The sequence below is a fragment of the Sander lucioperca genome, chromosome 3 (assembly GCF_008315115.2).
Source record: "Sander lucioperca isolate FBNREF2018 chromosome 3, SLUC_FBN_1.2, whole genome shotgun sequence".
NCBI lineage: Eukaryota > Metazoa > Chordata > Actinopteri > Perciformes > Percidae > Sander > Sander lucioperca.
The window spans coordinates 16772300-16798078 of record NC_050175.1 but is presented as its reverse complement, the minus strand read 5'-3'; the positions used below and the strand labels follow the sequence as shown (position 1 = coordinate 16798078).

The following is a 25779-nucleotide window of genomic DNA, read 5'->3' as shown; positions in this document are numbered from 1 at the left end:
AGCTGTGCAGAATCACTGCAGCAGATAGCTCAAATGCTTAAAATACGATTTTTCCCCTTGAGAAATTTGGTGGCGGTGGATGTTTTCTGAGCACCAAGAATACATTTGTCTTTGCTAGTAAGACTTCTAATTATCAACAAAAAAGTGGAAGATGCAGAAATGTGTTTCTCTTTGCACATGCATCTTCTCTACCTGTTGCTTACAGCGTATTTTAATGTTTCCTGTGTGTGTGTGTGTGTGTGTGTGTGTGTGTGTTCTTGTTTAACTATATTTGTGGGGTCCAAAAAGCGGGAATACAATATACTTGTGGGGTCCGGACAGCTTTAAAGGGCTGTTTGAGGGTAAGACTTGGTTTTAGAATTAGGGTTAGAATTAGGTTATGGTAAGGGTTAAGGTTAGGCATTTAGTTGTGATGGTTAAGGTTAGGGTAAGTGGCTAGGGAATGCATTATGTCAATGATGGGTCCCCACAAAGATAGTGAAACAAACGTGTGTGTGTGTGTGTGTGTGTGTGTGTGTGTGTGTGTGTGTGTGTGTGTGTGTGTGTGTGTGTGTGTGTGTGTGTGTGTGTGTGTGTGTGTGTGTGTGTGTGTGTGTGTGTGTGTGTGTGTGTGTGTGTGTGTGTAGAATGCAGATGGGGTTTTAGGAAGGGGGCCAGCACACACAATTGCTCCATTGAGCCGACTTACACCCCCCAAGTCTCTCTCACTCTCTCTCTCTCTCCTTCACTCACTAACACACACACACACACACACACACACACACACACACACACACACACACCCTGGTGAGACTTGTCACAGTTTGCTCAGTGCAGTCTGAATTCTCAACCTTGTGAAGTCGACGGGGCTTTGGGATTGAAGTCTTGTAGAATTTACAACCAGTCCCTCCTTCCCTCTTTTTGCTGTTCTGTCTCACACACTTCTGATACTTCTGTGATGTTTGAATAACTTACCCCCTCTATCGTGCCTTATTAAACGTCAGAGAGATAGACAAAACAACCACATTTTCATTTAAGAATAGTAATAATAATGTTAATTACTCTTAATGTGTTGGTATGTGTTAAATTATTTTTTCTGTACCAGTACTGTGTGCAAGTTAATTAAATATAAAAGATAAGAATTATCCTATTTTGTGTGCCTAGGACTTTTTTTTCTTCTTTTTACTGTGGTATTGAACTATTGTATCAAAGTTTAAAAATTCTGCTATTGTGACAACCTTGTTGTTTTTAATGTCAGTAATGCAGCATTGAGAAAACAACATGTTCAAATTCAAAATGTTAAGTTCGTGACTAAGGGAGGGAAAAGGAAGAAGAGGCGAGTGAAAAAGTGCTAGACGAGCGCCTATCAGTGGGAGGTGGCATGTGGCGAGGAGAAGCAGAGGGAGAATCAGCGAGGGGAGACGAGACGGGAGGAGATGCCAACACATGACAAAGGAGAGGAGATTAAAATGAAATGAAGTTCGGAGACATTGGAAAGAGGGGGTGCTCGCAGGTGAAAAGTTCAGTCATATATAATTTGACAGTTTTATTCCAAAGTTTGCTGCTACAGAGGCACAAAAACGATATATTTCAACACTGGATCACTGGTAAATTCTGCTGGGAAGCAAAAGAAAATGAACGCAAATCCCAAAAACCCTCCATTTGCATCCTCCCTCCTCATATAACCTCACTCTCCTCCTGTGGGTAATGACATCCCAGTTATGGCTGTTTTTGTTAAAGACTTGTTTTCAACAACAAACTTCTTTCATTCCTCATCCTTTCATTTTGAACTACCAGCAGAAGTGTGTGTGTGTGTGTGTGTGTGTGCGCGCCTGAATATTGATGACGTTTCATTTCCGGGATTGTTTGGGTGCCGCCGGAAAATCCGCCATATACCCTCCTCCGCAGCGTTGTGGAGGTAGGTCTGGCAATGCGAGACTAACACAGTCACAATGTGAACGTCTGCGCTCAGCGTGTCTCTTGTAGATGAAGATACCACATTTTGTACAAAATACATAACAATTTTGTTTCCCTGCTAATACATTGAGGGTTGTTGGGGCGATTTTACCAGAGACAGACATGGCGTGTTGCAATCAATTTTTTGTTTTTGTTGGTTGACTCCAGCTTCCGTTCTTGTCTTGAAGTTTAACAACCGGTTTAACAAGTTCATTTCAAGTGTGAAGAGGCTAGAAGCAGCCTCTCTCACCAGGCTTTGGGTTTTGATAAAGTAACAAAAAATAACTAAAGCATAGACTGTTGTGCTTATTGCTGGGTATAAATGAAATATGAATATAATGTATATTTTAATTCTCAGCCATAACTGCAGTTGATTCTTCCAGAAATATATTTGCCTTGAATGTAGTTTAATGCTCCATTTGGGTTTATTTTACTTTTACATTAAAGACATGGTGCGCTTTCCCTATACAAATCAATACATACAAATACAGTCAAGACCATAGTGCACTGATGGTAACCCTGTTATAGTAAAATGATCATGTTGGAGATGCTAGTAAAAGTAAGGGGAGTGTGTTTTAGCAGTAGATTGAAGTAGATTTGAATTAAGCAGCGTAAGAGGAGAGAAGAGAGAATTCAGAAGGGATCAGGTGATGCAGGGTACTTGTTATAAAACATTAGTTTCCTTGCGCCAGTGACCGTACTGACTTGTAGGGGAACGTCACTCTTTTGACATTTTTGATGTTTATCTGACCAGGCAGGCTGGTTAAACACAACTTCCTCTCATTTAGAGTGATGGTTATAACATTCTATTTTTTAAAAAACCTTCTCCTGTGTATCCAGGGAGACTGGTTTCCCTCTGGGACAACCAGTGCTGTATAACATTTTTGTGATGTTGCTTTGAATACCTGTGGGGACATTTTACTCTTTTCACTCCTCAGGGTGGTTAAAGGTCAGGCTTGGCTGCCGAGCACTACACCTGATCTGGATTTAAGCAGGACAGATGCTGACTGTCACAGGGGCAACGGACCTGAGCTGTCACTAACAGCACTCACTGCTGTCAGCTGCCCTGTGGGTAAAAGCCTGCACCATGTGGCATACTGTATATTAAGCAGAACATACTAAATTGAAAACCAGCAGCATCGCTTTCTGGGTTTTGGTAACAGTAACGCATGAGACACACATTAGATACAACTCTACATTTCTGTGTGCACTAAAGTAGGAGGTAACTGAGGAGTATAATGTATCCATTTATTTCTTTTCTGATGTACTTTACAAAATAAAATACACCGTGCTCACAGCGGATCATATTTCCCTGCACTACACCTTGAAAACGTCATAATGGGCGGAGACAGGCCTGAAGTCGGAATGGAAATAAACTGTTGTTGGTTTTGTGGTTATGTTTATAGAAACTACATCCTGTTATATCGCACGATCATACGTGAATTCGTTGAGATCTTGTGGGTCCTCGTGACTTCAGCTGTCAGTCATGGCCGCAGCCGTTCCGCAACAAATACGGACCTGGTGGGTACTGAAGGACGGCGGAGCACGGAGCCGACACGCAGTGGAGCTGTTCCGCAGTTGGTGGAAATCCGCCGTTAGTCTTCTTCAGAAATAAATTAGTTTAATTTACTACCTAATTTAATTTTGTTTAGCAGGGTCATGTTATTGTTGAGAAACAGAAGGCACTGGCCTGTTTTCAAGATTGAAGCAGGGTTTTAAATAATGAAAACCTTCAGCAGCATATTGTATCATCATCACGGTGTGCTGCTGCTGTCCATCAGTGTGTTTCGTTACCGCCTCTCTCTGCTGCTCTTGATGCCTGATGCCCTGAACTGTACTGTTGGAGAGATTATGTGATGATTTAAGCCCACAGAGCAAATCAGATTAATGGCACTGCTTGGTTGTATCAGAAACATGGTTTTATCTGGATTGAAGCTGTGAAATCACAACTGGTTTTGGCTTGAGTTTTTGCAGAGGAAAAAGTCCCGTGTTAACTTGTATTTCATCAAGAATGGATGAAAGTGAAGATGTTCTCTTCACGCACAGTTCAAATACTGTGCGTGTGTGCGTGCTCCTATCTGAGTTAATCTATCAGTGGATGTGATCAGATTACTGTGGATTTTACTTGGCTTGACCAAGACTGGCTCAATCACACACAGTCACTGGCAGACAGAGACCCATGCGTGTGACCAGACTGACACACTAATGCATGTGAGCTCACAAACCCCCGACATACACAAATCTGATCTGACACTGGTTAACGCACACATGCATGCTTGATCTGATCTTTTGGGGGTTTAAAGTCCATCCCATTATCAGAGAAGCAGGTGTGAGAGCTCTTTTGTGCCCTGCGTAAATCTCTCAGTTGGGAAAAAAAAAATTATTAGGGCTTCTCATTGCTCCTAGAAATAAAATTTGACTATGAATGGACTGGGTAGTGCTAAAAAATGGACTAAAACTACCTAAATGATGACTTTGAAAATGTGGCGTTAATGTAAATTCTTGAAAGATGTGTGTTTTGCTTTTTTCTGAAGGAATTTAATTATCTTTCAGACATTGCTCAGAGGAGAGGTTAAGAGGAGCACTCTCAGTTCACTTTAATAAGAAGTCACGACATGAAGAGCCTGAGATGCGTTTAGTACACCTGGCTCTAAAATGGAGAAAAGAAATAGCTGTTTTTGACGTGTGCAACAGGAAGATTTAGGCTCTTTTGACATCTGACTGAAATTTGAATATTGAAATGAATTCTGACAGCCTCAGTGTGTGTTCATAGTTAGTTGACTGCAGATGCTTTGACATGCAGCATATACCTGTAACATTGTGAGTAGTCTCACATTGCCAGACCTTCCTCCACAGCGCTGCGGAGGAAGGTCTGGTTAGTCCACACAGCATTCTGGGATGGGAGATAAACAGTGCTCTGGTTTATTGGCATTTCTTTAAACTAATCACAGTCGTCATGGGTGGCGCTAAGTGCCAGATGGAGCCCCGGTGTCGCAGCAAAATAGCCTCGGGAAGGAACTTGTTTTGGTGGAACATGTGTACATTCAAAAGTTGTTTTAGTCGTGCAACAGAAAACTCAGATTGGACAGATAGTTTAGCTAGCTGTCTGGATTAACCCTGCAGAGATATGAGGAGCAGTTAACCATAGTCCTCATGAGTCGACCAGAGTTTAAAAATTCCAATACAAAGAAAGCGGAAGGTAACGGACATCCGGCCAAAAAGGAGGACATCTGGCATCTGGCTTCACCGGAGCAATCCCGGAAGTGGAATGTCGTGGATATAGACTACATTGTGATGGTTTGCTCGTGATTTGTCAGGTGTTATTTTCTCACCAGCCCTTGTAAGTTCCCTGTAAACCTGAGCTGCAGCATGACATAAAAAGCCCAAAAATTGTCCCTCCCCTCTAAATAGATATAAAGTCTTTATCGCACCGTGTGTAGTAAAATGCTTGATGCTGCCGTCCATAAACCAACAAACAACAAAGCACAGAGATAAACACACACTGCAGGGACACGGACACCGACGGGAGTTGTTCAAAACAGGAAAACAAACCAACCGCCACAGGGGAAAATTCTCAAAAGGCATATTAAACAGGTCTAATACGTAACCAAACAAAACAAAAATGAGCTATGCCTCACGCAGATATTTAAAACGAAGCGTTAACATGCCTTTATAACATTATCTTTACGCAGTGAAGCATTTATGAGATCAACTTCAGCTCTTCTCTCACTGACCAGAGAGCTGGACAGAAACTGGCTTTACACCACAGTGACAGATGACTCAACTGTCCTTCTTTAAACGTTTTGTTTTTAAATTCAATGTGTGTGAAGTATCTTTTTGCCTCTATGTGTCATGACCATCTGTCAGATGGCAGACTAAGCGAACGGCTGCCAAAGTGACGTAGCAGAAGAGAGAAAGACGAAGTGAGTAGGGCTGGGTACCGAAGTCAATACGTATTAGGCACCGACCGAATTGCCTCTAAAGTATCGTGTATCAAAAAACGCCTCATCATTCAATACCCAGTTTCAATACCTAAGGACTAAATCTCATCAGTGTCAGTGAGCCAATCAGCATGCAGCATGCTTCTACCAAGATCTAATAATGCTAGTGATTGGCTGTCTAACGTTACATGTCGTAGAGACATTCAGGAAAAACTCTACGATACACAGAGAGACCGGCTCACGTAGTAGGAGCAGGAAAATAAATAAAAACATTTTGTCATAATTTCTTTTTGTTAAAATTGATTTTATAAAATTGGTATTGAAAAAAGTATCGTTCTGGAACCGGTATCGAAGTCACAGTATTGATATTGGTACCGGTATAGAATATTTTTTAACGATACCCAGCACTAGAAGTGAGAGAGACAAAAGATGTGAAAGAAGGAATGAGAGACAGAAAGATGGAGGGAGAGATAAGAAGAAGGAGCAGCAGTGGTGGGAGAAGTATTCAGATCCTTTACTTAAGTAAAAGTACTAATACAACACTGTAAAAACACTCTGTTACAAGTAAAAGTCCTGCATTGAAAATGTTACTTAAGTAAAAGTATGTATCATTAGGAAAATATACTTAAAGTATAAAAGTAAAAGTACTCAATGCAGAAAAATCCTCACGTCTTAGAAACTGGAAACAATCAAAGCAGTTCTGTGTTTAATGGTCTAATCATTTCAGCTGGACTTGTAGGCCGTTATATTGTTGGTAGTTTTGATTTATGATAAAACATCGTATTTTATAAACTACATGTTTTTTGTGTGCAAAAAACTTAATCTAAAGTAATTAGTAACTAAAGCTGTCAAATTAATGTAGTGGAGTAAAAAGTACACTATTTCTCTCTAGAATGTAGCGGAGTAGAAGTAGAAAGTGGCATGAAAAGAAAAGACTCAAGAAAAGTACAAATACCTCAAATTTGTACTTAAGTACAGTACTTGATTAAATGTACTTAGTTACATTCCACCACTGAGAATGAGACAAGGAAGTACTAAGAGGTAGAAAAGAAAAGAAACACAACATGCATATGTCCAGAGCCAGGTTAGCAGTGTCCCCGTATTTCAGTCGTCATGCTAAGCGACTGCTGGCCTCACAGACATGAGAGTGGTATCAGTCCTCTCATTTATCACTCTGTGAGAAAATGATTAAGCGTATTTCCCCAAATGTTGAACTATTACTTAAAACACTGTTCTGCTGATAGGTCGGTCATTAAAAACTTGTACTGTGCAGCCAAACTTTGTAAATGGATTCTTGGGTCTTAATATGACACTGTGTATACACCAAATAGTTTCGACTAAGAGTTAGAAGAAGGTGATAAAGAAGGTAGATGATGCTGCCAGACATCTGAAGGGGAAACAATGGGTTAACTTGATGTTACAGGGTTAGTTAGCAGTCCCTCAAAACTCTGTGCTTTCTTCAGTTGTAATACCTTTGGCTGTAGCTGGTACACAAAGGTGTGCGTTTGTCTTTTTGGGTGCGCACAGTTTCAATCTATCATGTTTATGTTTGGAGGAGAGGCAGATACAGGCTGGGGCCATTATCACTAAGAGGTTTTCAAAGCCATTTATGTGATATGAGTTATAAAAATAGCTCTCAAACATCTGCTCTCTACTTACCCTTTTAAATCATGTTCCAATCAGTGATAAGTCATATTTATAGCAACCATTTGTTGATCAATCATGCGTACCGGCCCTTTAAGCAGTGCATTGTTCTCATCATCTCCTAATGCTTTCTTTCTCTGTGCGATCTGTGATGGACTGCAATTCTCATAAATCATAGGGGGCTTTAGAGGGGAAGCAAGCAGCACAGATGCAGCTGGAGAATTTGGCTTTCTCTCCCATGACTTCCTTCAATTCACTCTTCTTCTTTCCCTTATTTCATCAAGCTGAGTTCTCTTTCACTCCCTCTCATTTCCCCTTCTGTTGCCTTGTTGTCATCACCTGACTGTACATTTAAAAAAGTAAAATGATGAATTTCTGCAGTTGAAACTTGTAAAAGTGGAACCTAGAACTGCAGTCCTAAAACAAAATTTTGGCATTTACAAGCACAGCAGGGAAAATTACGTCCTTCAGTTTCTTCATGAGCGTTTCGAGGGTATACAAGCTTACAAAAGGCATGGGAGTTGAAACAGATTTTAAATTCCCAAACGGAATTTAACTTATTAACATTTTTAACATATTTAAATGATATCAAGAAACAAATAACAGAAGAGAAAGTGGTGTGTTTTCTTCAGGAAGCAAGGCACCGCAGTAAACTAGTAGATATTCAACAGGCGGTTGGCTGCTTGTTCAGCCAGCTGTCATTTATTTGTCGTATATATGTCATTTAAATGGTTTTCTTATAATTGATTGTAAATTGAGATCAGCTGCTCAAACAATTGTACCTATCAAAAGCCTTTTGACTGTCAGCAGGTTTGAGTTGCGCAGAGCTCGTACAATGAAAGTATATTGGAGTTGTGCTAAATACCAATAACTTATGAATCAGAATGTGATAATACTATCGCTCAACTATTAGTTTAGACTTTAATGTTGAATTCAACTGATGCAGTGCTCACATTTGGCTGATATGCTTATTTAATACAGGTGTAACAAATAACATTAATTACATTACAGTGTGCCAGCTGCAGGGTTGCTTATAGGCTTTTTCATGCGAGGCACTTTTTGTAAAAATGTATCAAAAGCACAGGTGTAAATTATAGAATTAATGATGGCTGAATTCTATCTAGCTGCTTTGGTTTCATGTATGGTGCATGCTGGCTCACTGTCACACTGTCATAACACTGACATTTGAATAGAACAGAGCCATCGTTAACATTATTGGTTACACCTGTGCTTTACTGCTATGACGCACCCCAAAAAAAACCAGAAAGGTCTGCAGGATGTGATGTCACTTTTGTTCCACCAAGTTATTGGCTGAACCGTATATATTAAACACAACTTTTGGCCGCGTGTACGTGCGTGCGAAGCATTAAGGTACAAACCTGATGTTTTTGTGCACTTGCCCAGGTCTTCTTTGTACACGAGCACAGATGCTATGGGGAGGTCTTTTTTCTTTCATGACACACAGAGGCACAACACTGTTCCACGAAGCCAATGTAGAGCTATATTTCATTTGAATTTATATTTCCCTCAGAGCCTGTCAAACTGTATTTCTGCTGCGAGTATACTGCCAGCTTTAGTTTTCATCCTACACTGAGCATTACCATCTGATTGTGCACACACTCAGCTGTCATGAACATATAGAAATTGATTTTATGGAGGTTTCCTTTTTTATAGCAGTTGTGGGTGTTGAACAATCTTACTTATTTCAGTCACCGAAAAATGGGTATACTGTAGTTTTAGAGCAGATTGGCGCACTGTCTACAGTAGATGATTGGAAAAGCTGGCACAGAGTGAAATGATGTGTGAGTCACAGAAAACAACAGCAGTTATTTTGCTACTTAGAATGCAAATGCCTAGAAAACATAAAAAATGGAAAAACGGTGTGAAAATCCATTTTCTACCTTTCATTACTTCTCTGAGGTGTAGAAATGAACTGTTGAATAGTGTTTGGTGGTCTCTGATGTCACACTGCCATTGGCTGTCCATAGGCAGTAGAGAAAAACGATCAATAAAGCATTTGGAGTCTGAAGGTGAAAGGGAACTACAGAGCAAATAATAGAGTTGAATAATAGTTTTCTGAAGTCAAGGGCAACGGACTGGACAGGGAATGAATGGCGCTAATTACTGTGCCTCCCAGTGTATCGATCCAGTGGGTTTTAATGGTAACATAGATGAACACATGGAGGCATGGCTTGGCCATCTGTCCGTTTGTGTAAAGGGTGAGGACATTGTGTTTCTCAATGCACTGGTGGAGTGACCTGATGAATGGACAGGAGGAAAAGGAACAGATGAGTGAGTGAGTGAGTGAAAGGATTACCTCACCTGCTTCTGGACTTCAGAATCGCTGCACAAATCTCAGATTTCTGTCAATGATCCAAACGGTGAATGAAGCAAAAATAAATAGTTCCCCAGTCTGATTATCAGGCTGCGGATTACTAAAGAAGTCTATAACCCTCACACTGTCTTTCCTCTCACATTTATCCTGCACTGTAAAACTGTTTAAGCCGGTTCAAGTTCATAGACTTAAGATATTATATAGAGGTGCAACGATGAATCGATTAATCGATTAGTTGTCAACTATTAAATTAATCGCCAACTATTTTGATAATCGATTAATCGTTTGAGTCATTTTTTTATAAAAAAAAATAAGATTTCTCTGATTCCAGCTTGTTAAATGTGAATATCTTCTAGTTTATTCTCTCCTTTGTGACAGTAAACTGAATATCTTTGAGTTTTGAACAAAACAAGACATTTGAGGACGTCATCTTAGGCTTTGGGAAACACTGATCCACATTTTTCACCATGTTTTGACATTTTTATAGATCAAACAACTGATCGATTAATCAAAAAAATAATCGACAGATTAATCGACCATGAAAATAATCGTTAGTTGCAGCCCTAATATTATATAATTAACAACTGTTCAGTCACACTGACAAATGTCAGTTAGATTTGCCTTCCGTTTTTTTTTAGGTTTGAAGAGTAAGTTTTTAATTTAAATAACTTCTTCTTGCTGAATTATGATAGTTAGGGGGTATGGACTGAATTTAATGCTAACCTTCGTCATAGTTAGTGTTGTTTTTGTTTGTTTGTTTTGATATTATGACAGAAAGAAACAACCAGGACTCATCTACAAACACAGCAAGTTTCAATCATGTTAGTTTTCTTCAAACTATGAAACCGAAGGGTCAAAGGAGTTCAAGTCACGTAAAACTTGTGTATTTACAATAACTTAATGACAAAAGATTAGTTAATTTAACAAAATTCCTGTATGAAGTTTTTAATCTTCATAATACTGTAAATGTTACAGCCAAAATGCTCTAATTAATTTCTTTAATTTTAAACAGGTTCCTGTGTGTGTGTATCCATGCTAATCTGTGTGTGTGATTTCTTTGTTTTGTTTTACTTCAGGATGACGTGGGCTCCAGTGACTTGTCCAGTAGGAGCAAAGCTCACATGTCTGAGTACAAGACTCATAGCCTGGAGACTCTGCCGCCAGGTAGGAAACTTCACTACCCATAATGCACTGCAACCACACTGTCCCTAAATGATATTAATGCTGGGAATTAATGAAAAAACTACTAATTACATTTATTTGGGTATTTGAAGGGAAGGAGATATTGTTTTTTGCGTCTTAACAAAAAAATCTAAGATCTATCCATCTATCGTCGTCGGCTTATCCGGGGTCGGTTCGCGGGGGAAGCAGCTCCAGCAGCTCCAGCAGGGGACCGCAAACTTCCCTTTCCTGAGCCACATTAACCAGCTCTGACTGGGGAATCCCGAGGCGTTCTCTGGCCAGGGTGGAGATATAATCCCTCCACCTAGTCCTGGGTCTTCCCCGAGGTCTTTTTCCAGCTGGACGTGTCTGGAACACCTCCCTAGGGAGGCGCCCAGGGGGCATCCTTACCAGATGCCCAAACCACTTCAACTGGCTCCTTTCGATGCAAAGGAGCAGCGGCTCTACTCCGAGCTCCTCACGGATGACTGAGCTTCTCACCCTGTCTCTAAGGGAGACTCCAGCCACCCTCCTGAGGAAACCCATTTCGGCTGCTTGTACCCTGAATGTTGTTCTTTCGCTCATGACCCAGCCTTCATGACCATAGGTGTGGGTATGAACGAAAATTGACGGGTAGATCGAGAGCTTTGCCTTCTGGCTCAGCTCTCATTTCGTCACAACGAAAAAAAAATCTAAGATATCAAATATATATTTTGTCATATTCAAAGTTAAGATATTTGACCAGAATCTCCTTCAGGGTCTGGAGAGAGTTCAGTATCTCGTTGTTTCTGCTTGTAATTGTACATTGTTAAAGGGAAATGTATCCCAGCTGTGTGTGCATGGCTGATACTGTACACCACAGTGATGTATCTAGAAGGTATTCCACATCATGTCCCCACAACCAAAACCATTTCCTTTTTGAAATATGTTAACACAGTGGCATAGTTTGGTGACCAGTAGAGCATGAACAACCTATGTTTAAATAACCACAGAGAAAGAGAAGACAATTCAACACAGCCATGTGATGCAAATTTAAAATGTTGGAGCTATCCAAAATAATTCAAGTATCCGTCTTATTCTCACCGCAAACCCAGCTATGCTTCTCCACCCAGGCTTTGAAAAACATCGTCTCAGAGCCCGACAGTGTAGAACAGAGCAGAAGAGTCACAACAGAAGGAGCTTCTGAGCCGTAATTTGTCATTCAGCTCTCATCCTCAGCTCGACTCACAGCAGCCTCCCCTCCTTCACAAGCCCGTGACCTGCGAAAGCTGAACACACACTCTCTTATCTGATCCAGCGGTGGAAATGGAATCCAATTTGAATGTTGAAGTGGGGGCATTTCAACTTCAGGGTGACTTCACACGATTACAACAACGGCAGCGTATCGCAACATCACGAAAGAAGAAGAGGGAAAGTGGTGAAAAGAAAAGGGAGAACAAGGAGACTGGGAGAGTGAAGGATTAAAAAAAGATGGATGATAAAGTCATGAAAGAATGTGGCGGCAAGGAAAGTGAAGGAGTGAGATCTGAGGTTGTTCGGAAGTGCATTTATGCTCTTTCTTATTTAAATAGTCACCAGAATAAATGTGTATCTATCTGTTTTCTGGTACTGTGTGCCCTGACTAAAACAATTCATTCAAAAAAGTGGCACTTAATAAAAAAACAATTTCTCAAATCTTTGAGATTTGAGAAATTGTTTTTGGTAATGCACCAAGTAAACCTTATTACCATGAATATTTGAAGAACTGTTTTTGTCAGTGTGCTTTCTTTTTAAATGCTTTTTAAAGTTTTTATTTTATTTAGATTTTTATTCTAGACCAGTTGACTGAATATGCTTGCCTCTGTAGAATTGTATATTTTCACCTGAATAATGAATGCTGTTGACATCTCAAGTAAACATGAACGTCCCAACCTAGCTGAAAAACCTCTTGGCCTTAGAAATACTTATTTAATCAAACAAAATAAAATAAAAAATAAACTCAAGGTCCACTTACTGGCAGTTTCCACAGTGGTCTTTATCAGTGAATGACATTTGGAGACTTTAACTCTCGCAGATGGTCTTCTACCCCCATATACGAGTCTTCAGCCACCTGTTACTAGGTGACTGTAAAGTTCCACTTTTGGGTCTTGCAACAGGTGATTGCAACAGAACCAACCGACTCCATTGAAAGAGCTGGAAAAAGGCAGCAAAGGGACCTTGTGTTTAAGGCTGCAACCAAAGTTAATTTTTTTCTATCGATAAATTAATCTGCCCATTTATTTTTTATTAAAAATGGTGAACAGTGGCCATCAAAATTTCCTACGGGTTGGGTAATGCTCAATCAAAACTAGTTATTAAGACGTGTTGACCGACCTCTGCAGAAATCCAAAGGGGTTATAGGTGTTCCGAACAGCCACACTCGAAGACGGAGTGAAAAGCTGGCCGTCAGAGAGATGGGGAAGAGGCAAAGCTATTCAGCGATCTGAAAAGCACTTCTGACCGAGTTTACTGACACCTTAAGGCCCAAGATGACACCTTAAAATTGTTGTTTTGTTCGACCAACGGCCCAGATATTTAGTTTACAATTATAGAAAAAAGGAAAAGGCAGCAAATCCTCACAATTGAGAGTCTGGATGCAGAAAATGTATTTAAGGATGAATCAATTATTAAAATACTTGCCCATTCATTTTCTGTCAATTGACCAATCTATTAATTGAGTAATCATTTTAGCTCTTCTTGTGTTAAGATTGTTGTGACTCAGGTGGTAGACATGGTCGTCTATCAATCGGAAGGTTGGCGTTTTTTTCCCCTGGCAGTCTACTTGTCGATGGGCATAGTCTATAACCTTGACGTTCCACTTCCGGGATTGCTCCGGTGCCGCAGGAAATTCCGCCGGATGCATGTATGTCCGTTTCCTTCCGCTTTCTTTGTGTTGGAATTTTAAACTCTGGTGGATTTATAAGGACTATGGTTAACTGCTCCTCAGATCTCTGCATGGTAAACTGCTAGACTATATATCCAATCTGAGTATTCCCTTGCACGCCTATTTTACAGCGGCTCTGTGCAGAGCTTGGCGCCGCCCATGACGATTGTGATTGGTTTTAAGAAATGCCAATAAACCAGAACACGTTTTTCTCCCATCCCGGAATGCTGGGTGGAGTTGCCAGACCCTCCTCCGCTCCTCAGCGTGTGGATGGTCTGGCAAAGCGAGACTACCTTGGGCAAGACACTGAACCCCAAATTGTTCCCGATGCTGCGCCGGTGGTGTGTGAATGTGCATGAACGTTTATCTAATGAGCAGGTGGCACCTTGTGTGGCAGCCTCGGCCACCAGTGGATGAATGTGTGTGTGTGTGTTACTATGTAGTAGTAGTCGTTAAAACTAGAAAAGCGCTATATACTGTAAGTGCAGTCCATTGTTTTGTCAAATGCAACTGTGTAACTTTGGTTACAGGTGAAGCACACTTTTCACCACATCCATCAAAGATGCTGGGTGTGAAACACTGATTTTCAGCCTGGTGTTAAGTTGCTCTTCAAGGTTTTATTTGGATAATTTTCAGGGAGTGAATCAAACGAGCATTGGTGTTCTCTGAGCTGGTAGGGGGTAGAGTTTATGGTTCAGATCAAGAGTGAGTGTTGCCTGCCAGTTACCATCGGCACCAGAAAGTGTTGCAACAAACAAAAACAAGCAGTCAGCAGCTGTGGGTGGAAACAGCTCGGTGACAAGAGGCCGAAGGAGATCGAAAACTGTCCAACAGACTACACCTTTTACTGGTACCAAACAGTATAGCAAACCACCAGCTGGGTCTAGATGGCTGTACCTGCTAAAGAGAGGATTGGAAAAATGATAGCTGGATGAGTAATCCCAGTGAGAAAGCCAACAGTTAATCTGTTTTGGGTGGTTCAGGGAACAAAGAAAAAGGATTGAAAGAGAAAGTGTTCACAGTCTGAGCTAAAGACTCGCATTGTGAGAAGTTGAAACATTCATTTCACTACATGAATTACTTGCTGCTACTAAACATACAGTAGATATCCGCAAGGACATCACACACTGACACGTACAGCAGTGTCAGAGGCACCGCTATACAGTTGCAGGCAGATTGTTGTGAGCTTTACCTAATTAGCATGCCAGACACATTCACATGCTGTCAGAGCAGACGCATGCACACACTCTCGTCCTCGTCAGGCTCCGTTTCTCTCTGTCTGTCTCTCCCTGTCATACACACACTCATCCATACTGAAAGCGAGTGTAATCTCACATTGCCATATGCTTAACACAAGTCATTAGCATAGCAGCTGCACCCGGTTAAATTATTCGTGTGTGTCTGTGTTTTAGTAGTCAGTGATAAACTGTAAAATTAAACATGAAAACTTTCTCTGTTTAGTGTGCAATTATCTCTTTAATCTGGTCTGACAGACACAATGGTGTGTGTGTGTGTGTGTGTGTGTGTGTGTGTGTGTGTGTGTGTGTGTGTGTGTGTGTGTTTAATAATGGTTAATGTTTTCTACACTCATATTTTAGGCTGCAGTAAATTGCTAAATTCAGTAGGATTTTCTTTCTTGCTCAGTGCACAGCATAATACATTTTCTTTTCATGTTTTCTAGCTTTGTTAAAGTAGTCTGGCTTTCTCTTCTGAATTCTGTTCTGCATAGTCTGAATATAAGCAGCAAAAATCTCATGTCAGCTTTCCTCAGTGCCATGTTGCCACCTTGTCAAGCAGCAGCTTGAAGCAGCGAGGTTTTCCTTCTTGTCAGTCGTGAAGGATTCTTGCATCAGCCAGGCTGCTGCCTACATTTCATATTCCCGCTGATGTATAATCCTGAAACACATTTTCAGCCTTTGTGAAGGTTTAAACTTCATGCTTGGTGCTGGCTTTTATTTTTGGATATGCTGTGTTTATTTAATATGCATGTCACCAGAGAGGCACATTGAGAATGTGTTTCTTATTAAAACCTGGACGAACAATTTGTGCTCTCTGCTGGTTTAGTGTTTATCTAAAAGTTGAATGAGAAATGACTTCTATTTCCAACCATTTTGCTCTTTATCCATCTATTAAACAACACAAGCTAAAACATATGTATAAATCAATTCTGTAACCTGTGAATTTTAAGGGTCAGCAACATGGTACAGTAGTGTTATTGTTCACCCAACATCCTTTTTGCTTTGTCCAAAATACCATGTAGTGCTCACTGCTCATGGAGTCTGGATTTTATTTTAAAGTGCTCATATTATGCTTTCTGGCTTTTTCCCTTTCTTTTATTGTTATATATATACTTTACTTCTATACTACTTTACTTCCGTGACAAACGTGCGTCACTTTGTAACACACATTATAATGCTCGCCTAGCTGCTAGCGTGGCACGCCCTCATACTCTGCAACTGACTGGGTAGCAATGCTTACCTAGCTACTGCGCATGTGCGACTCCCAACAAAGATGGTACAGAAGTGAGATGCCTCACTCTGTAGCTAAAACAGAGAGCTCAACACACAGGGTGAAAAGAGGAGCTGCAGCAATGTGTAGTACAGCAAAAATATGGTATTTTTTGAAAATTAAACCATGTAAGCCTATTCTGGTACAACCTCTTAATACAATTATGAACCTGAAAATCAGCATAATATGAGCACTTTAAATTTAGAAATATCTGGATTTTTCTAGTCTTTCCACCCTCCATTTAAATTATTACCCATTTAACAAGAATAACAAAGAAGACAACACCAAAATAGTGTGTCCTTCCAACTTCCATTGACATTAATTGGCAATGTGCTTAATATGGTTCTGTGTGTCCAGGTAAGGTGCGCTGGCAGGATTTTGACCAGGATCTGTACGTTGGAGCCACGGTGGTCAGACCGGGTCAAGATCCGTACGCCAGGAACAAATTCAACCAGGTGGAGAGTGACAAGCTCCGTATGGACAGAGCCGTGCCTGATACGAGACATGACCAGTATGTATCTCTACTATTACACAGACTGCGTCTTTCTGTCCCTCTTAACTTTATTGTTGCATGGATAATTGCAGCGATTGTGTGTACATACTGTCCTTTGCTGCCCATCTATTTGATTAATTGGTACTACAGTAGTCCGGAGACGATCTCTTGGAAACTCCCCCTATTGTAGTCTATCAGACAAGTATTGTTCACTGCCTGCTCCATTCATAACACAAACCTCTGGCTTTAGCTACCGATTTTTCTAATTGCTAAATGGACGTAGTCACATGGAGACAAAAATAAACCATGGCACAATATCTATTGGATCTTTTTATTGGAATAACATTATGTTTTAGTAAGCTTGATTTATATGTCTGCCAAATGTTCTCCTGAATTATTATGCAGGATATATTGGTCATGCACAAAATTTTATATTTTCATTTAAAGTTTTAATCCACGATGCTATTTCAGTCCAAAATTTAAGTTACAGTTTAGCCTTAAAGCTCTCTGACATTGGCAGAATCCAGGTTTTTAACTGAGCAGAGTAAGAGTTCTGTCCCATGCCAGAGTTCCTGCTCTCATCTCATCATTTTCTTTAATAAAGCAGAAATACGTTGAAGTAAAATACATTCTGTGTTACCGGCTGACTCACCTGTCTAACTAAGGGCGCTCCAAAACACACTGAACCTGTTCTGAGTCAGAGTTTTAGTTTCTAGCACATTGCAATACATTTAATGTTAACATTTTTGAACTTGTTTTTAGAGTCTGTTTAACATACAAAATGGGCTTCATGCAAGAACCACTCGTACAAACTGATTTGTTCTAAAGTTACACATTTGAGACATTTAAGAGAATTTGTGGTGTTCACCAATTTTCTCTTACACAGAATATTCTTTTTAGGTATTATTGGAATTCGGAGTAGACATACAGAGGAAAGAATACATACATTTTACCTGGAATCTTAAAGCCTTTATCAGAATGAATTTGGAGTTTAAATATGATTCCTAAATTATCTAAAACTAGAAGGGCACTCAGAAAGCGCAGACCTCCGCTGAATTTTCAGGAACAAATTTTTCAGATTATTCTGACACCACATGAATGCAGTACAATTGTCATATCTGGCAATGTTAACAGAAGTAAAAAATAATTTGTGTATTTGCCCTGTGATCCAAAATTGATAGATTCTTCCTTGGCCCATGTTCCACCAAGTTTCATGAAAATCAGGCCAGTAGTTTTTCCGTAATCCTCCTGACCGACAAACAAACGGATAAACCGAACCAAAAACATAACCTCTTTGGCGGAGGTAATAAAGACAAACTAATGCAAAATGTGCGGAATGTGCACATTTTTATGTGTCGCACAAAATGTGAAGTGTAAATCAACTTGAGACACAAAGAAGTGAATGTGCTGTCAACACTGTGCTCCTACTACAGTATGTCATTGTATTTGTGTTTTTATTCCTGCAGTATCTGTCTAGATGCACACTGTGTGGTTCAAAGAACTATTACTATTTTTTGGCCTTTTGGTCTGGCCTCACAGATATATTGACCTTACATAGACAGCTAGAGCCATTAGCCTACTAAAAGAGCAGGGATTTGTCTCCCATTGATCTGGTAGAGATTTGTCATTTGTGCAGCATGCAGCAGCACTGATTGCGAAGGTTTCCCAGCAATCAATAGTTGTTTTGTTTTTTTCAGGCCAGGGCCACTTCATCAGTGCTTTCAACACAAGATCAAAGACCTTGTATGTTTATTCTACAACTATATAACACACATCAGCACCCGAAATGTACAGGAGGATGTCAATTCAAGATTGGTGCAGCTGCATATTGACTGAAACGCTGACAGATGTGGTACAGGGACAAAAGGCGTGCCTCAGTGTGTAGTGAATCCTATTTATTGTGTTCATGTATCCAGAATCTGTTTAGGGTGCAGTTCCAGCTCGCAGCTTTGCTCACACGTTCCGCTGTGCGTAGGAGTGTTTGCGCATGTGTGCATTTGTACTACACATTTAGGGATTTATGTTTTTGTGTATTTTTCTGTCTGTATATTCCTAATTGTGATGGTTTCTTGTGTATGTAGTTGCAGACATAAACAATGGAAGTCAGACCTGCCGGCCTCCAGCGTCGTCATCACTTTCCACAATGAAGCTCGCTCTGCTCTGCTGCGGACTGTGGTCAGGTAGGTGAATGGTGTGTGCTGTCCACTTAAAAAAAGTTCCTATTTTGATTTGTGAGCATTTTTTAATACGTTCCTATAAATTTCCTTATGTTCTCTGTTTAGTGTCCTGAAGAAAAGTCCGTCTCACTTGGTCAAAGAGATCATTCTGGTTGACGACTACAGTGATAACGGTGAGTAATCCACGCAAACAAATTGTAACAAAAAACAAACCTAATAAGATCAGTGTGTAAATCAATGCTTTGTGTGTTTCAGCGGAGGACGGAGCGCTTCTGGGGAAGATCGAAAAAGTGCGCGTGCTGAGAAATGACCGCAGAGAAGGTAGTTAGAAGAAGGGAAGAAGAAACAAAACAGCTTACTGCTGTTTCATGAATGCAATTATTCACACCAGGTTTATGGTTGGAGGTGAAATCATTCTAAATGTGTTTTTTTGTAACTGATGTTTCCCTCAGGACTGATGCGTTCGAGGGTCCGTGGTGCAGACGCCGCCACGGCACCGGTCCTTACATTCTTGGACTCTCATTGTGAATGTAATGACCACTGGCTAGAGCCGCTACTGGAGAGAGTGGCTGAGGTACACACACACACACACACACACACACACACACACACAAATAAAGTAAAAGAAGACATTTTTTTGTGTTGTGATGTTTAAGAGAAACACTTGAAGATTTGTTCTATACGTCTATCAGTCAACACACACTCTGTAGAGCAGCTCACCATTTGGTGAAGTCACTCTAGTTTGATCTCCTTCTTTCTCTAAACACTGCTTGTCAGGCTTCTTATAAAAGTGAAGGCAAAATACATGGCAACAGCCCTCAACTGTTTATATTTTAATCTAAAGCATCAATTTATTACTGTCAATTTTTTTTTTTATTCGTATGCTCACTCTCCATCAGCAGGGTTTGTGCACTTAATAGTTGTATAGTTCCATTGTAACTGTACTTTAAAGGGATGTGACATAATGGAATTTGGCCTAAGAAAAAAAACACCAAACCAATCACAAAATAGAAATGTTTCAGGGTTGAAGTTTCCTGAGTCTATCTACGTAAGTGTTTCAAAGATAAACTGTTTTACAGTGCTCAAAATTGGATCACAACGGTGATAATGTTGGTCGTATTTGTAAGGGAATTAGTTTTTTTCCTTTCCTTTTTCACATAGAGGTCAGGGTCAGCTACAAAGCAGTAGTCAGTGTTTTGTCAACATCCAAGTGAAAAACAAGGTGCACATGACTCGAATAACACAGGAATGTTCGGACTCTCAGTATAAAAGCACACATTTCCTTTTCAGATTTGGAATACATTATTGTCTGTTAGATTTGCATAAAATGGAAATTGGTCTTTGGCACTGGCATATAAGACAACACACCATACACAACAATTATGCATCTTAAAATCTGTGGCAGTAATAAAAGGGATGATGAGTGGATTGTTCTTTCACTGGCATATAAATCTATCAAAAAATCACAATAATGCATTATTTAACAATACAAAAAATACATTACAATAAATGATGGTGTTGGTTGCAGAATGTACTAAAAAGCATTCTTAATGATGTGTCATGATTAAAAATGTCTTTCTTCTATTGAAATTAAAATGTGGTGTTCAAGTCAGAAAGTAAATAAGCCAGTGATTCAGTAGATCAGAACTTTCCCTAATACGTTGTTGAACTTTACTTGATTTATTTCAGGTAAGAAAGAGTAATCCTAAATCAGAGCTCAGCATGTGATCTCTCTGTTAGGTGTTGAGATGTTATTTATGACAGTCAGGCTTTATTCCCAGTGTCAGAACAGTTGTATATTATTCCACCAGATTTATTTTTTAGATCAATTTTTTATTTAGCATTTAGCTATCATTTTCTTGGTTGCAGTTGAGCCGGCTAGCCAAACTTTCTTCTGTCTCCCAAGCAGGTGTAATTTACAGTCATCATTAAGTAACTCCACCAGATTTATTTGATTGAAAAAGACGGACCTCTCACTTGGTTTATGCGAGCTGTAAAAGGAAAATCCTTAAACAGAATAAACATGAACTCCATTACAGATTAAAAGTTTGTTGATATTTGAAGTGAAGTCTTTTAGTAATGACTTGAGAAGGAACTTTTTGATTAAATGTAATCTCAGACTGAAGTGAGAAACTGTGTTCTTGAAATATTTATCTGATAAGACTGAAAATAGTCTGATGATTCTGCGTTTGAGCCTCCCAAACGTGGTGTTTTGTCAGTCCCTAGTTAAGAAACGCCTGGAGCCAATTTTTAAACATTTTGCTGTCAGAGTAATTGACCTTGCTTTTCTTTGCTTTAGTTGCACTTCTAAATGGTGACTCACGCAAAACAGAAAGAAGGAAACATGCAGTCTGTGTGGGTGAAACCTCATGTGTCATATCAAAAGGCTTCAACCCAAAATAAATAAACCCACTCAGTACCTGGAGGATTGTTTCTGTTATTGTCATTCTGGCCACTGGAGCAATCATTTCCCTAAACTACTGTGATGTGTGTCTCTGGTAGTAATTTAGTGTAGAAAAGACAGAGCTGCTTTACTTTCAGTTCTACTTCATAAACACAGTATAGAGGGTAAACTAAACATATGAATCATTGGTGTTGAGGGAAATATTTACTTCTATTCTAGACAAAACATGTTTCAAATGTCCTGTTATTTGTTAGTTGTCCGGAGCCCAAAAAGTTCTAATGAATTATTTTGTCTCTGTCCTTCCATCTCAGGACAAGAGCAGAGTAGTTTCTCCTATCATTGATGTCATCAACATGGACAACTTTCAGTACGTAGGAGCCTCAGCTGATCTGAAAGGAGGTACAGTACACAAGTAGAGAGATACATGAACACACCCACACACACACACACACACACACACACACACACACACACACACACACACACACACACACACACAATGTCCTGTGTGGTTCAGTACTAGCAGCATAAATACCTGTTGTTTTGGTATCCTGCGCTCAGTTTTCACTTAGGAAAAACACTTCCGCGAAGTATACACCCAGCATGTTTAGTTTTACGGCTTCCTGGACATACACTGTCTTCCACACTGCTTACTGATTCAAACTGGATTTTAAAGTATGTAGCACATTCATACTGATAAAGTGACTCTTATATTCTGTCATATGCTTTCTGGTATTAGTATATAGTGTAAAATTGGGACACAACTATTTACATTGTCAGGTTTAGGGTTTGCACACTCTGTGCTGACACATGAACACATACAGACATGTCAAATCGGGCAACTGCAGATGTATCCAGTCAACTCATCTGAACCTGCCGAATCTAATTAAGACTGCTACTTAATCCCAACTAATGGTCATAATGGCCGTGTGTGTGTGTGTGTGTTTGTGTGTGTGCATGTTTGTGTGTGTATGCGTGCGTGCGTGCATGCGTGTAGGTTTTGACTGGAATTTGGTGTTTAAATGGGACTACATGACTCTAGAGCAGAGACGAGGCAGACAAGGCAACCCCATCGCCCCCATAAAGTAAGACAGACACACGTGATCATACACAACCGACACACTTTTGTTTGCCAGTTTCCACTGACTGCTAATCTCGCTCTTTTCCTCGCTCCATCCACCTGTCCCCTCTCTCTCTCTCTCTCTCTCTCTCTCTCTCTCTCTCTCTCTCTCTCTCTCTCTCTCTCTCTCTCTCTCTCTCTCTCTCTCTCTCTCTGCCCATGCAGGACTCCAATGATAGCAGGAGGTCTATTTGTCATGGATAAGGAATACTTTGAGCTTCTGGGAAAGTATGACATGATGATGGATGTATGGGGAGGAGAAAACCTTGGTGAGTGCTGCTAAAGTGCAAATGCAAATTCAGTACAGTCACAGTGGAGCATGAAGTCAGGAGAATCACAGTAGACAGGTAATGGTGGGTAGGAGATGAAAGTATGACACAGTAATGGATGTCAGAGGAATAGAAAATCTAGGTGAGTGAAAGAAGAAAAAAAAACAAATAGAGTGTGATTAAGAGGGGAAAGTAAAGTGGCAGGTAGAGAAAATAAACAAAAACTACTGTCAGCATTTACCATCGATATACTTGGCTGCTGTAATATGATGCCCCCTGACTGTCTCATTCTCTAATTATCAGCCAGGTGACAGACGTGTCAGGGGTTTTGCCAGAGGCATTAAAGAAATAGTTTGACATTTTTGGAAATGCAATTATTAGCTTTCTTGCAAGAATTAGATGAGAAGATTGATACCAGACATCTCATGCCTGTATGCTAATATATGAAGCTGCATCCAGTAAGCTTAGCAGCTTTCCTCTGTTTCCAGTCTTTGTGCTAAGCTAAGCTAACCGACTGCTGGCTGTAGCTTGATATGGTTGTCAATCTTCTCATCTATATCTCAACAAGAAAGCAAATACACTGCAAACCTATTTCCCAAAATGTCAAACTATTTATTTGAGTCTTAAACAGGCACACATTTGTAATGTCTGTCTATCATGAATGCTTTTGGCTTTAAAAACTCTCTTATAAAATCTCAACTGTCACTTGAGATTTGGTACTAAAGTAGCACCAATAATGTGTCTCAAGCAGTGATCAACTCATGAGCTCATCTTGGGTTTCCGTGCCAAGAACATGATAAAAGAGCATGAAATCCTTCAGTAATTTGGTAGTCGTATCTGGGTAAAAGAGTCTTCCAGACTACAGTTGATCTTCAGAAAATTACAGTGTTAATGTGATAATGATTATAGTCGGTATGAATAAAAATAACCATAGTGTACACAATAGAAACAGCACAATGAGATAATAACAGCTGTGTCTCCCTATTACTTTTGTCTAAAAAATCATCAAGAGTAAACGGAATGATTCATGTTTCTTTCAAGACGACACCATGATATAGAACTGGATATTGACTTGACTTGAATTCAGTTACTGGTTTACTTGTGTGTTCGTTTACACAACACTCATTCAAATAGAGACAATGTTGGAGGGGGAACCCGACAATATCAACACACCGAAAACTATTAATGAGGTGCAGATTTCCAGCGTTAACCATAAGACTTCTTACATACTACTTATAATAATCCACTGTGATATTTTTATGGAAACAGTTTGCTGGAACAAATGTGTTATGACCTGTGTGTGTGTGTGTGTGTGTGTGTGTGTGTGTCTGTCTGTGTTTCAGAGATCTCGTTTCGGGTGTGGCAGTGTGGTGGCAGTCTGGAGATCATCCCATGTAGCAGAGTTGGCCACGTCTTCAGAAAGCAACATCCATACACCTTCCCTGGGGGCAGCGGGACTGTGTTTGCAAGGTAACACACACACACACACACACACACACACACACACCAAGGGGATTGAACACTCATTAACCCTCCAGGCTCCAGCCATCACACTCGTTCATTAATTTACTAGAGAACAATATTTCCCATTCACACATGTCGCATTGCTGCCATTTATTTAGTCTGTACTGGATCTCTTGTGCTTCCCTTGTGTGTCAGGTATTATTATTAATGGTGTGTAAGCGCAGGGTTTGTGGTTCGATCCCCAGCTCCTCCAGTCCAAATCGAAAGCAATTAGGCAAATTTCCCAAAATATCAAACTACTCCTTTAAAGTAAATATTTGAAACATGCCCAGTGGGAAAAGTCTCTCTGCTAAGGAAGATCAAATGGACCTTTTCTCAACGCTTAAACTGAACCACAATATTACAATAACCATAACCCCACCTGGCATTTAATCTAATTTCATATCTAATATCAGTGTGCTGATATATTGTGCATCTCTTGTTTGGGATATGCTATGATTATTTTCTTTGGTATTATTTTTTGATTTGGGGTGATTTTTTTCTCTCTCTACAACACTCTTTAGACTCTTTCAAGTACTGTTGTGAACACTGGAACATACATTATTGAGTTTTACTACAGCTTTGAGAATTAAATCAGTGTTTGATAATTAAAACCAAGCAGCAACAATTAAAACGCAATAAAAAAGTAATCACAGGGAAAATTGGCTTCAGATTGAGAAAGAATTCTCTTTTTAAATATAGAAGATCAGTTTTTGCATGTGCTTCCCTTTAGAGCTCTGGTAATTGTGACAACATAATCAGTGAACATTAGTAATGGGAAACATGATACATGGAAAGCCATTGATCTCTGCTTTGAAACAGTCTCCAACCACAAGTAAACAACCCATGGAAATGAGCCCGACGAACCCTTATGGTCCTGATTAAGAACTTAAAGAAACAGATAACAGGGAATTTAAAGTGGCTGCGGTTGCTCTGGTCCTCCCTATGACGTTCATAGTACTGTGGAAAAAAACAAGAAATGAAGGGCGTAATAGTCCATTAATGTGGAGTATCTTTGGCCTCATCTCTATCTTAAGTTGGTGTCTACAATGGTCACTTTGCAGATGAAAATGACCAAATGTTTCCTGAAGGCTGTGACCAACAGGGATGCTTAAGATAGAAATGAATCCAACGGCGCACAAGTAAAGAGCACTGACATCTTAATAATACTTATCCACTGGGGTAATTCTTATACATTGTGAATGGACCCTGAGCTGGATGAAAGCAAAAAGTGAAGACTCCAATGGATATGTATGAACTTCAACATTAGATCAAACCGTTTCAGAGCTTATTATAACATGCTGGCTATGGATGTGACCCTGCCATTTCAGCTTAGACACGTCCTGTGGACCACATTTCTGCAGTCTCAAAAGTAGTTGCATAACCC

General features: G+C 40.0%; 1 protein-coding gene across 2 annotated transcripts in view; it reads left to right on the top strand.

Annotated features, from left to right (window-relative positions):
* The window catches only part of galnt2 (UDP-N-acetyl-alpha-D-galactosamine:polypeptide N-acetylgalactosaminyltransferase 2), a 61198-nt gene that overhangs the window by 24575 nt on the left and 10844 nt on the right, over positions 1-25779 (top strand). For both annotated transcript variants that reach the window (XM_031314037.2, XM_031314036.2), the window contains 10 exons: positions 10932-11019; positions 16784-16937; positions 19001-19099; positions 19202-19269; positions 19352-19417; positions 19549-19670; positions 21812-21899; positions 22498-22585; positions 22786-22889; positions 24233-24359. In XM_031314037.2, coding sequence (XP_031169897.1) covers positions 10932-11019; positions 16784-16937; positions 19001-19099; positions 19202-19269; positions 19352-19417; positions 19549-19670; positions 21812-21899; positions 22498-22585; positions 22786-22889; positions 24233-24359 — 1004 coding nt within the window. The remainder of the gene's footprint in view (positions 1-10931; positions 11020-16783; positions 16938-19000; positions 19100-19201; positions 19270-19351; positions 19418-19548; positions 19671-21811; positions 21900-22497; positions 22586-22785; positions 22890-24232; positions 24360-25779) is intronic.